This window comes from Taudactylus pleione, unplaced genomic scaffold, assembly GCF_031769625.1.
Source record: "Taudactylus pleione unplaced genomic scaffold, aTauple2 ptg000524l, whole genome shotgun sequence".
NCBI classification, from domain to species: Eukaryota; Metazoa; Chordata; class Amphibia; order Anura; family Myobatrachidae; genus Taudactylus; species Taudactylus pleione.
Genome location: NW_028284926.1, coordinates 4,895,334 through 4,908,914, shown reverse-complemented (window position 1 = coordinate 4,908,914; position 13,581 = coordinate 4,895,334). Strand labels below are relative to the sequence as shown.

Genomic DNA, 13,581 nt, shown 5'->3' with positions numbered 1-13,581 from the left:
GCGAGATAGGCCTCCACATCATCGCCCGAAGTCATCTTTTGGAGGAAGTGACTGGCTCGTACAGAGTGAGTGGTGGTGGGAGGACCAGTAGTAACATCTCTGGGCCGGGCGACAAGGTGCTGTACCACCTCTCTTATGGCCTGGCTGTTTTCCGCTAAGGCCTGGCGGGTTTCCTCGGTGGCGACCTGTTGTTGCCTCTGGGCTGTCTCCAAGGCCAACAGTTGCACCCTGGTGGATTCCGGCTGAGCCCTGGTAGATTCCTGCTGAAGTTTGTTCGTCTCCTGCTGAGCTCCTGTAGCTTCCTGCTGAGCCCTGGTAGATTCCTGCTGAGCTGCTGTAGCTTGGAGCAAGGCCTTAATAATGTCCTCCATTTTGTCCTGGGGTGTAGGTTGGAAGCTGAACCTTGCCTCTCTGAGCATTGGCTGACGCCTCCTCTATGGGACTCCAAGGACACAGTGTTATTTCCACACTCACAAATTGGGTGTCTGTCCCTTTAATTTTTAAATGGAAAGTTTTCCTCTTGCTGCAACTTCAGTGTGTGTGGGTGCCCGCAATCTCCACCATATTGTGACACAGTTAGGTTAGGGGGTCCCTCTCCTGGGTAGAGGACTCCTTCCTTTCACACACACACAGCAGCAGGGAAGCAGCACACCAGTCTGGATGCAAGTACAAGCTGGTCGGCGCCAGTCTTTATTGTACAATGTCAGAAATAACATAAAGAAAACATAAACATAAATCCTAGCCCTGTCAGGGTACTAACTTCACAGGTAGTTCCCTCACTACCAGAACCTGGCAGGGCCTAATGCCCTCGCCAGCAACAAAGCACAGCACAGTACTCACAGATAGGTTTTCCAAGTGTCTCTGAGCAAACTCCCTGTCTGCTCTCCCAGGTGAGACAATCAGCCCTAAACAAACTAGGCTTATATTGGCCACCCTCAGGTGGGAACCCAATCAAGCCTGTTACCAGGCTGCGAGAACCAAAACCTGGAGTGGCCGTGGGTGGAGCCCTCCCTCTCCTCTCACCCACAACCCCCAGGTCCCAAACCGGCTTTTCAAAAAGCCGAAACTCAAGCCTGCTACACTGCAGACTTTCTCCTGGGGATTTTAAACACATAGGACAGGAATCTGGGATAAATGTCCCAGCCACAGACCACTTTACCAGTGATCCTATCACACATCACAATACATACAGGCAGCAGCTAGAGATGGCTGTAGCTTAGATCAGCTCTGGACCCAGATACCCTGCAGCAGCGCTCTGGTGAGAATAGAAAAACCGGGGCTCAGGAGAGATGGCAGTGTAACATGGTGCAAGGAGAGAGCCGCGCCCCAGAGGCGGCCTGGCCCAGTAGCAGTCACACTCTCTGCCCCTTCTATAGCTACTCCTTTGCCCTTTCCAAACATAATACATGAGCAAGCCCTGAAAAGTATCAGTGCTTTTTCAGCAACAAATAGATGTTACTAACTGCTTTGGGGCTCATTTACATTTGGATGTAAGTAATTTTATGACACGCCCCTCAGATGTAGCAGTACACGCCCACTTTACCACCGCGCTCATAGGTGCTGCTTTCACAATCTCGCTGAAATACTTTTTTCGCAAGTAGGTAAGTATGATGTATGTATCACAGTATGGGGCCTACTGTATTCATCATCAGAGGCCGTATGGCCCCCGATGATTGTTTTCATCTCACTGCGAGGGCTACTTAAGCATCCATCTCACAGCGGGGGATAGATTACACCATAGCATTTCAACATTGCTCCGGTGCGGGAACAGTTACTCCGAAAAGCAGCTGTACCCTCGGTTAAAATTGCAGGTACAGAAGTAGCTACGTTACTTACTCTTCCCCGAGGTCACATGCGTACAGCCGCCAGGGAAGTAGTGAGAGGCAGCGGAGGGATCTGCTCGGATCCCTCTTCGCATCCCCGGGGATCCGAGAATAAGAGTCGTCTGAAGATGGCGCTTGTTCTCGCAAGCAGACTCCGAAAACGTTCAGTTTTAGGAGTTTGCTGAATATCAGGTGGTCCTACCGGACCCCTGATAATGAATGGCCCGGTAACTAAAGTATGCGGAATAGCCCCTGTCCCTTATATGTATCACACTGTCCTCCATACTGTATGTATGTTATACTGTAATATCAGAATTTACATTGTGCTAAAGCTGTCGCACGGTTTGCTACAAAGGAGCAGATTTCAGATCGGCATGACATCCCATAGGGGCCTATTCATCAACACTAAAATAACGGTTTTAAGGACATTTTCCTTAATTATAGTTTTTTTTAGTATTCATTAACACACTTAGGGGCCTATTCATTAAACATTAAAATTCTCTGGAGATAATTAGCTTTAGAACTCTCATGGAGTTCTAGCTAATTATAGGTGGAATTCATCATTCCACCTCTCCATAAGTATCTATTCCGAAAAGCTGTCATTTTTGCGATGACAGCTTTTCGGGAAATAGATACTTTCCCTGCCTACACTACCTTATCGCGTCTGGAAACAGTGCTGCGCATGCGCTGTTACATCTGTAAAACCAGCGCATGCGCAGCACTGCCTACAGATGCGTTAATTTTTCGTACCCCCCCCCGATTTTAGTGTTGATGAATAGGCCCCTGTACACAGGAGATATCACTGATATCTCCTTGTTAAGTCCGCCTGCGTTCATTTCCACACTACCCATACATTAGTACATTAGTACGGGGATGTAGAAATTAGACTATTCATCATATTCCGAAAATTATGTATTTTCGGAATTTGATGGTGTTACTGTACGTCACTCTCAGGTGGCGTACAGCGGGGAACACTTACCTGTTTTCAGCTGGGCAGGTCCTCCACCGGCTTCGGCTGCTGCTCTTACACTGTGTTCTCCCAGCTGAACACCATAAAGTAAAAAAGAAAACAAAACAATAAAGTTTAAAAAAAATAAATAAATCTTCAGCAAGCCGAGGAATGCAAATATTTTGCTAGCGGAATGTCAACATGACTATCCGCACGTCGCCGCCCTACTGGTTTCCATTTGCTACTGCAGCAACCATTATTAGTCATGTACACCTAACCCTATGCCGGGTGCATAATATCCATATGATATAGATTGTCACTTCCACATACGCATTATTCAGAATAGGACGCAACTCTAGAGACGCACCCACGACACTCCCGCCAGACGGTTGTCTTAAGTGCCTCCGCCCAGTTCACACCCTGAAACACGCATTTCAAGGACAGAGAGAAACAGGCAAGAACTGTCCGAGATCTGCAAAGATGATATATACTGTATGTTTGCTACGGCACATGTGCATTTTGCGCAAATTTGCTAAATCCTTCCGCACCGGGAGCTGCGTACAACAGCATCAGGCCCAGTAATCTAACAGAATTGTTGTTCGTGAGAATAAAATGTCTCGCTAGTAAAATGTTCTATATCCTTGAATCCTTCCAATAAAACATAACTCCAGCTAATATATTTACCTCATGCCTCGTTCAGTGCCCCGAGCTGCGCTGTCCCACCTGGCACGCCGCTCAGACACTATTTAAGGCTTGCGAAGGACGCTCATTTGTGGCTGGCTAACCAATGTGCACAGGAATATGCGATTTGGCCAAGCTACAGCAAATTAGTTTATTAAGAAACATAAGCAAATGTCAAGCTAAAAATAGCCATGAGTGGTCAAAGGGGTTTCTTGTCCATTTTCTAATGTGGCTCGGTGGTGATGCAGCTGATTAATTGGACTTTACGAGGTTGGACGCACCATGATGTATTGTACGGTCAGCGTGTTGGGGGAAAGGGGATGTGGGCGCGTCAGGAGGAAGCGCGGGTCACTGGGTAGCCGGTGTGAGAATCTGTCATTCATGTCACACTTTGCTTATTTTGGCTTTTTCTGTCTTACATACAGCAGCTCACAGCTCCGAGTAAGAAAGGATCCAGACCGATTGCCGCGGGTGTTTCGGGTTTAGCACATGGGATATATCAGAATTAGAGATGTGCGCTGACCCCACGTGTTTTGGTTTTGGATCTGGACTTATCTTCGTGTTTTGGTTTTGGATCTGAGATTTTTTTTTATTTTTTAAACTTGATAAAAACTTTTTAAAAACTGCTACAATCATTTCATTTTTGCAATCCAAAACCCGAAATTTGGATTTAAAATTCGAATTCTGAAACGTGACTCGGATCTTTCTGGATTCAGGTAATTTGCGTGGGTTCAGATTTCTGGTGAACCGAAACTCGCATCTTCTATCAGATTTTGGGGTCTATTTACTAAGCAGTCTTAGGAGACAGAGTGAAAAGTGACAGCTCCTAACTGTCATCTCACAGTCTGTGTTTGAAAAATGACAGTTGGGAGCTGATTGTCTGGCACCTTATCACTTTCACTCTGTCTCCTAACACTGCTTAGTAAATAGACCCCTTTGTTTGTAAATGCGTCTTCAGGAAAAGGTGTCAGGTTTATGGACGTGGGCGTATCAGGGGAATTAAAGTATATACTTGCGGTTTTGAAATAGGGGACATTATGGGGCTGATTGAGAGGAGGACCCAGAACTTTGATTCTGTATGGACTCCGGGCCTGATGGAGAGATGGGCGCCAATGCGATCGCAGTTGCAATTTCATATGGAACGCAGCTGCGAAAATATGCTAATGGTTGCAAAGGTCACCCGAGCATAGGGACGCCCACTGCTGCCTTCTTACATGCGTACAACGTCGCTTACCTGCATCAATATCGGTAACATCGACGCACATTGATCGACCATCTTGCCCTTGCGGCAGGTGTGACCAGCCGCAGACTCGGCAGATCTCCTGACAGGCAGAGGGCTCTCATACTGCGTTTGCAAACTGGCTAATTTATGTGCGCCTATGTAACAGCGTTCAAATGGTTCAGACACGCCGGCGGTTTCCCGACCCCCCCTCGCGATATCCACACCCAAACGTTGACTACCTGTCACTCACTTTGCAAGTGGATCCTCTATGTGAACGAAGTCACAAAGCCGCCGCGGCACGTGTGCTTCACAGCTTATACGCATGCGCCCTGGCAAACAATCGCTCGATCTGCCTAAATATCGCCATTGCGTTCGTCTCTGAATCGGGCCCACAGTCGGAAAACATACGCGGTGAGACTTGGATACATGCACAATAGTAAAAAATCGCTCCACTACATCCGACATTGGAAGTGCGCACACCTTGAATCAGGCAGCAATAGGGCAGCTTAATTTACACCCTGCATTGTTGTGCTAGTTTAGTTATAGAACTTTGCTCCCCACCACTGATGTGTACAGAAGTTCCTGTCACACTGAGCTCTATGACCATTCAGATCCAATGCACTGCTCGCCTGATGATGTCATAGGGGCTGATTCAGCAGCGGACAGAGGGCCTGATTCAGAGCCGCTCGTAAGCGGCCGTTCGTTCGCTCTGAGCGATGTTTGCCCAACTGCGCATGCGTACGGATCGTTATACGCATGCGCGAACCAGTCAGTGCGGTCGAAATTCATGTGCTCGCAAAACAGCGAATGCCTGATAATTTGAGTGACAGAATGAGGCGTATGTGGGTGGTAACGGGGGAAGGTGCTTGAAAACGGGGAGTGGAGATCCGAACGCAGGCGTGCTTAAGGGTCAAAATGGACGTTTTATGGGTGTACATAATTAAAACAGCAGCGTCATTGACCACATCACTGGGTTATTTTATAGCCAGAACTGCTCGCAAAATTGTGGTAGCAAAAACCAACCCCAAGAATAGCGAGCAGTTCATACCCTGGTCGATGTACTCGATTAATCTAATAAATAGCGGACATGACGTAGGATGCGAGCGGCCAGGGGGCGTATTTTTACAAGAAACGACCGCAAGTTTTGTTCGCTCATTCAGACCTGGAGGCGTGAACAGACTGCAAAGCGCGAACGGTTGATTTGAATAGCCACCCCTATTTTCTGGACGAGCGAGCGCTAATTGCGTCCGGCTCTGAATCAGGCCCAGAGTTACAAAGCCGCACACAAACAGCTCTGCAATTCCATCCTGCAAAACTGAAAATGTACCAGGAGGTGTCTGACACCACCTTGCTGCATCTGCGATCCCGGCACTGTGACCGAGGTCGCAGCCTGCGATCACCATCGCAACCATCGGCCGCAAGGGTTGCCCCTTTGGTCAGGCTGCAGTAGCTGAAGTTTACCGTAGCCTGGCTGACAGGCTGAGTCAGCCTGCGAGGCTAGAAAGTCTGCGTCTATGAACGCAGATCCTGCCCTTGCCATTCCCAGAAAACGGGGATGGCAGGCCATCCCCATCCCCGCACTGCCCCGCAAACGCTGTGCTATTTTGCAAGTCCTAATAATCAGGAATATGCGATCAGCAGTGCACTGGCGTGCATTGCTGAATCAGGCCCTTAGCAGGGAAATCCTGGTGCAATTTTGCACAGATTGATAATCATGGCTGAACAGGCCAAGCCACCATTCAGTGGAATGCTACTGTACTCGTAGTTATGGACTTCTCTTTGCAAAGTTGCACTACTCCCTTAGCCAGAAACCCTTTGACTGATCCAAACAGACCTTTCTCCCAGGGCTCTGCCGCTTTCATAATACAGAACCAGCACAAAAATGTGGTTCGCCATTTCAAGTTGGCGTGTGTAAGCCAGAAGACAAGTCATAGGCAACTAGCACCAGCTGGAACAGAAGCACCCAGAATAATGTCCTTCTTGTAGCAGGGAGGAGAACATATCATCATGAAATAACATACTGTATGACATTTACGTAAATGTCTACAAGTGACATAAAGGTAGGGCCAGAGAGTAAAGACTCCCTGGGTCGTGCACATTGTTTCCTACTAAACCTCCTATCAGCCTACATTTCTACACCAGGTGATTGGAGTAAATAACATCTACAATAAATACACAGAGAAATATTGATGGGGCAAACAGTCTGTTTTATTTAATTATTTATTAAAAGGAGGGAAACACTATGGATGCAGAGAAAAAACTGCTCTACACATAGTATCTCCATCTTACCAAAATAATCCAATAAAAGGTGCAGATGTGGGCAAACTGCCAGCCCATCATCGACAACTCAAGGCTTAGATGGGTCCAGCTGCCTGCCCATTGCAAACAACTCAAGGTTTAGATGGGGCCAACTGCCTGCCCATTGCAAACAACTCAAGGCTTAGATGGGGCCAACTGCCTGCCCATTGCAAACAACTCAAGATTTAGATGGGGCCAACTGCCAGTGCATTGCCAACAGCTCAAGGCTTAAATGGAGGCTAACTGCCAGCCCATCACCAAAAACTCAAGGCCTAGATGAGGGCCTACTGTTCACCCTTCACCAACATCTCAATACATAAATGGGGGTCAACTGCCAGTCAGTCATTGCCAACAACTCAAGGTATTTTAACTACCCTGCCAATGACATACAAAAAGGTCCACTGGGACCGGTGGTAACGTTGACCCCAGTAGGGTACTGTAGATTCAGTCTAAACCCATGTATTGTTAGGGAGAGCAATCAAGACCTCCCACAGTAAGACGGCCAATGTTAGCATTGTTTTCTACAAAACAGTAAAGTTGACAATCATCAGCAGGTGTGTGTGTGTGTGTGTGTGTGTGTGTGTGTGTGTGTGTGTGTGTGTGTGTGTGTGTGTGTGTGACTTCCAAAGAGGCAAAGGCCCTTCCAACCAGTAAATCACCATTATAATCTAGCAACTGAGCCCCAAAACTCCACCCCTTAACTGTAATAGAACTGCACATATCTGACTATAAAAATGGGACACATCTCTTTGCCTGATGTATTCTGACACGGCCTAGTAGAAGAGATTTTATATGCCTGGTGAAATTTAAACTTTCTTCTACAGGAGATACTGAAGTCAGATATAAGAAAAAGAGGCTGAATTGAATTGACACCATTCATACTATCATTGCGTATGATGTCACATATCGTATAGCCGCACGTCATCTTCATGCCATAAGCATCATCGAGGGTGGTATATAATGATGCAATTTGTGTCATACGCATAAATCATTAAACTCGGTCCTCAGGACCCCAAACAGTGCATGTTTTCCAGGTCTCCTCATGGAATCACAAGTGACATAATGAACTCCATCTGTGGATATTTTAAAATGTGTCAGTGAGTAATGACTGCACCTGCTGGGTGACCTGGAAAACATGGCCTGTGTGGGGTCCTGAGGACCCAGGGCCTGATTCAGATCCGCTCACGAGCGCACAGCTCTCGCAAGCGGGTCGATGGTCGGCCAGTGCGCACGCACGGCGTGCACAATGCGCGTGCGCGAGCCCCAGAGCGAGTGAGAACTTCACTCGCTCCGGGGCTCGCTACAAAACGGGGGCGGCTGTCGATGTTGATCGACAGCTCGCCCTGTATTGTAGGCCGGGGGGGGGGGGTGGCTGGACAAATGGAGGCGTTCCCGAAGGAAGCAGGAAGTTCACTCGGGTTGCAAGCCCGATGGCCGCGATAATCGCAACCATCGCCAGGCCGCTCGCAGAAGGTGTGGGTGGTCACCCACAGCTATGCGAGCAGCCTGGAGGCAGATTTTTTTTTTCAAAATCCCCTCTGAATCAGACCCCCAGTGTGAGAACTACTGGTATAACCCCACTTACTTTGTGGGCCCATGTGATCCAATTTAATTTGCCAAGCAGCAGTAATGACCTGTTTGTGGCCGGTGTAGATGCTCGAAAATACTGTTGGATTTCGATGGCCCCAAACGTGTTCATAGTATAATCAGCTATGGATCCCGGCTCAAACGTGTTTGATTTTACATCCCACGCTATTCATGTGCTGTTCGCAAAAACACTGTTGAACTGGCTCAATTATCTCAGATGTTTAACCAGCTATAATAACATTAGAGAAACTTATTGGCCAGCATAAGACGGCTGTATAATCTTTCAGATGAAGGGGTTTATTTACTATTTTTGTTTGTCTTCATGCCCGATATTTAAAAGGGCAGTGCATTTCCTTAGCCGAGTCTTGGTAGAAAAAGCACTGCTCTTTTAAATATTGGGCATAGACATGAACACTTACGAAATAAACCCCAAAGTGTGAACCTACTGTATGAGATCAGCTTCACTGGAAAGCAACTCAAAACATGGGGAAGACCCATACATGTAAGAGTTAAATATATATTTTTTAACCTTTTATGTGCATCATGGAAAATGTAGTCTAGAATTGCTGAAAGTTATCTATACCTGTAATACATAGATATACAGGATCTAGGACTGCTAAGATGTATTTCTACAGGACAATTGCAATGTTAACACATTTACAAACTGACGGGGAAGCTCGTTTTTTAATAGGAAGTTAATAATATCGTCCAATCTTATGTCTTTTTGTTCTGCGACGAGCTTGATATAATGCGGTTGTTTTTCTAAAGGAGAATGACACTGAGGCGTAATTAGCATAAAGCCATTTTAGTGTTATATGATAGTATAAGCAGCACTGTTAGAGTTGTACCACATTAATATCGAATAATAAAGTACAGCGTTCAGCTAATGTAAGCAGTTGTAAATCTTGATAATTGTATGAGGAGAAGAACAAAAAACATAATTATAGTTGGAAATTGTAATTATAATGTTTCCACTTGAAAAACTCTGACTGAAAATCTTTCTTTCTAAACATGAAAACTTCAAAGCCCGCTGAAGAAAATGTGAACAGATCATTATTCTAGCAACTTTAATTCAGGTAGTTTAATCAGGAACATTGAGTCAGCAACCATACATAGTTAAAATGTCATCTGTTTCAAAGGAAAGTATATGACTAGAATCCCCTTACAACGTAAACCCACTCGAGCAGGACCCTCCTTCCTCTCTTTTCCCTCTTGTTTCCTACTACACCAGAGAGTTGATTAAAGGTGGGTGCACATTAGACAATATTTTGCTCGATCCAACGAATCGGTGCCGACATATTGTCAAAATGGGCTAATGTGTATCCACTATATCAGGTCATGTGCGCTCCCGTTTGGTCGTCAGTCGCTTCGTCAGGTTGACCCTACATGCAGCTCAATCTGACAATGTGACTGACGACCCCATGCAGCGAGAAACGGCTGGTTCTGAACAGATCGGGCGGACGGGCACCGGATCGTCTAATATCTGCCGGCCTCCCAATATGTCGGCCTGTTGCCTGTGCAGTCGTCCATCGCCATCGCATCGCTGGGTACATACATCGTTTAGTGTGTACGCAGCTTTAGAGATGGACGGAGTAGCGCAGTAGCTGCGTCTTTGCGCTAAAATATGGTAATGCTGCCGTTTTTTGTGATCCGTATCTGATCTTGGTCATCTGAGTAACCTTCATACATGAATGCAGCTGCCGGCTTTAGTATGCCCAGAAAATGGGGCCGACACCGCCCCCATTTTGCCCGCAAATTGCCACAGCCTGTCCAATTAGGCTGTGTCACCCAGGCAGCGCGAGCGATCTTGCAGAAGGAGATCTGTAAATGCGTAGTACAGATCCTGTGCATGCGCTGACTTTTAGGCCCTGGTTCCCAGATTCCCTCAGCTCCGCTGACATTCCGCTTATCATATAAAAATTATACCTGCATGATGGTACCCCTCTTACATAACTGCTTGCAATCCTTGTTATTCTCTTTCATATTTATACTTGTGCTACAATATGCTGCACCGTTATGCTATTGTATAGGTAATTACACTGCACAACAATGAAAATGTTTCCGATGTGGAAATAGTTACTTCTAATTGATGTCAGCATGCAAAGAGTGAATATGACATTTAAAACTCTCAGTTAGCTCCGAGTTCCGAGATATAGCCCATTTATGACGATGTAGGGGTATTCCTCGCGAAGTGGGCAGAATGGAGAGAATCTTACCAGCAATCTGCGTTCTGCGCAGAGGGGGCGGGGCCTAATGACCCAATTAAATGAATCAGTTATTTGTCCCCTCCCCTATTCAAATATATGCGATTCACGGGATTACCCACACAAGATAACTGTGGTGCCCTGAGTGACAGCATAGGGAGCGATTCCACCAAGACATTCCAGCAATGGGACAAAGATATCAGGGTAGGTGACAGTGACAAGAGATGCCCCAGAGGAGGAGTACAAGCGACAAGCAAAGAGAAAGCACCCCCATGTATAGGCCACTATATTACATAGTACTTTCCTATGCTGTATGTGTGTTTCCTATGCTGTATGTTTGTTTCCTATGCTGTATGCTTGTTTCCTATGCTGTATGTTTGTTTCCTATGCTGTGTGTTTGTTTCCTATGCTGTGTGTTTGTTTCCTATGCTGTATGCTTGTTTCGTGTGCTGTATGCTTGTTTCGTATGCTGTATGTTTGTTTCCTATGCTGTATGTTTGTTTCCTATGCTGTATGTTTGTTTCCTATGCTGTATGTTTGTTTCCTATGCTGTATGCTTGTTTCGTATGCTGTATGTTTGTTTCCTATGCTGTATGTTTGTTTCCTATGCTGCATGCTTGTTTCGTATGCTGTATGTTTGTTTCCTATGCTGTATGTTTGCTTCCTATGCTGTATGTTTGTTTCCTATGCTGTATGTTTGTTTCCTATGCTGTATGTATGTTTCCTATGCTGTATGTGTGTTTCCTATGCTGTATGATTGTTTCCTATGCTGTATGTGTGTTTCCTATGCTGTATGTTTGTTTCCTATGCTGTATGTTTGTTTCCTATGCTGTATGCTTGTTTCCTATGCTGTATGTTTGTTTCCTATGCTGTATGTTTGTTTCCTATGCTGTATATTTGTTTCCTATGCTGTATGTTTGTTTCGTTTTGTGTTCTTATTTGTGATTGATTGAATTAAAACAACTGTTATTTATTTTCTATCAAGAAAATATCAGATTATTTTAAAATAGCTTTTCGCTATGACTATATTACTAATGTACATACAGTATAGTGCAAGTAGTGTAACTCAAAAAATAGAGCTAGTAAAAACATCCTGAAATCATTTTAGTTTTTCTTGACCTCAAATTAGTAATGTATGACTATTTTTAGAAAGGAAACAAATTAAAAGTATTAATTTGTTGTACAGTGTTATTATGTTAGTATGTTTGACGTGTTTGTTCTACCTGTTTTGCATGGCCTAATACATCATTGCAGGGTGGGATAAATAATAGTCAATTGCTGTCGTTTTGATGCTTATGAGGAGCCCCTTCCATCTGAGGCTCTCACACATCAAGAAATGACCAGTTACAGTAAGTACGTATGGGGCAACTTCTGTGTCAAATTGTGAGTAAGAGGTCGATAAACCCCCCTCACCCTCAGTTGTGGAAACCCCTTGAACTAGGTTTGCATAATGGAAATGATGGCTGTTGTCAGATATTTTTATATATATAATATATATGTTTTTATATATTCACAGCTCCAAAGACAGAACCGAAGAAGAAAGAGGTGCCTACTGTCTCCGGGAAAGTGGACGCAGACAACGCCAAGAAAGACAATGCAAAAGGAGGCAAGAAAAAAGAAGGGGACAAAGGCAAAGAAGATGGAAAAGCTGAAGGAAAAGATGGCAAAAGTAAAGGGGAAGGAAAGGACACTAAAGATGGAACCAAAAAGAAGGAGGGAGAGAAAGGGGCTGCTGATAAACAGGGAACAGATAAGAAGAGTGGTAAAGAAACCGGGGCTCAAAAATCGGCCAGCGGGTCAAAACCTGGGGGGAAAGGAGGTGCGGATGGAAAATCTGGGGGAAAAGGAGGCAGCGAGGCAAAATCCGGGGGGAAAGGTGATGGAAAGTCACCAAGGAAACCTCCGGCAAAATGAAATACGTTCTACTCGCTTGTCCAGAGGACATCAATACGCACTGCCAATCGGACTTCACGGAAATTACAGATTCTCCCTATTTCATCTATTTACAGTATATTAGACTGTATAATAACTTTATGTCATTTCGCCAAAAAGACAGTGATATTCTTGGGAAACGGTTTATAGCCAGTGACTATGGCAGGGAAATCAAGCTCACTGAAGTCTCTGTAAGGGTGGAACCTTTAATAGACAATAGATGGATGACCCTAAGGAGATAACACAGTGGGGATGATATAAGCAGACCGTAGCTGTCCCACCTGGTATTAATACACCGGTGACCTCTACTTATTAGTCAACAACGACAACAAGAATATACATAATATTGTCCTACTGGATAATGGCAGATGAGTAACACACGACGCAATAAACAATGACACGCCATTGGAATGAGGAAACATAAACCCAAAGGGCATCATAGCAAAATGATAAATATACTGTACGTGTGGTAACTCATGGTCTCACGCAATGGGAAATGAAAGGATATTGGAAGTCACAATGGGTCCGATTATGAGTTGACAAAATGCTGAGGCTCACAGTGTTGAGAATTTTGCTAGAGCACGTGCGCGTATACCCTAAACACTTCGACGGCACAAGCGTTACACTGTAAGCCCAGTGGCACAATAGCGATTGAGATGCATGGTGCGTAAGATGTGTTGGAAATGTATTGGGCGTTCCTAGGTGATGGCCGGTAGTTGGCTATCCAGACGCAAGGTGATGTCTTGCCTTATGGGCATGTTATGGGAATGTCGCAGGAGCGACGTTGAATCGCTTACATTGGAGGCCATACTCTAACAGAGATTCTGCACCTAGCATAGGGCAAACGTAAGTCTCGATGGTGCGACCAACGGCGGCATCTAAGGA

The 13,581-nt window shown here is 45.4% G+C and overlaps 1 protein-coding gene across 1 annotated transcript in view; it reads left to right on the top strand.

Annotated features, from left to right (window-relative positions):
• Positions 1 to 12,678, top strand: part of LOC148501231 (transmembrane inner ear expressed protein-like) — a 223,917-nt gene extending 211,239 nt beyond the window's left edge. The window contains exon 4 of the mRNA XM_088450794.1: positions 12,281 to 12,678. Coding sequence (XP_088306920.1) covers positions 12,281 to 12,678 — 398 coding nt within the window. The remainder of the gene's footprint in view (positions 1 to 12,280) is intronic.
• Positions 12,679 to 13,581: the final 903 nt, after the last annotated feature.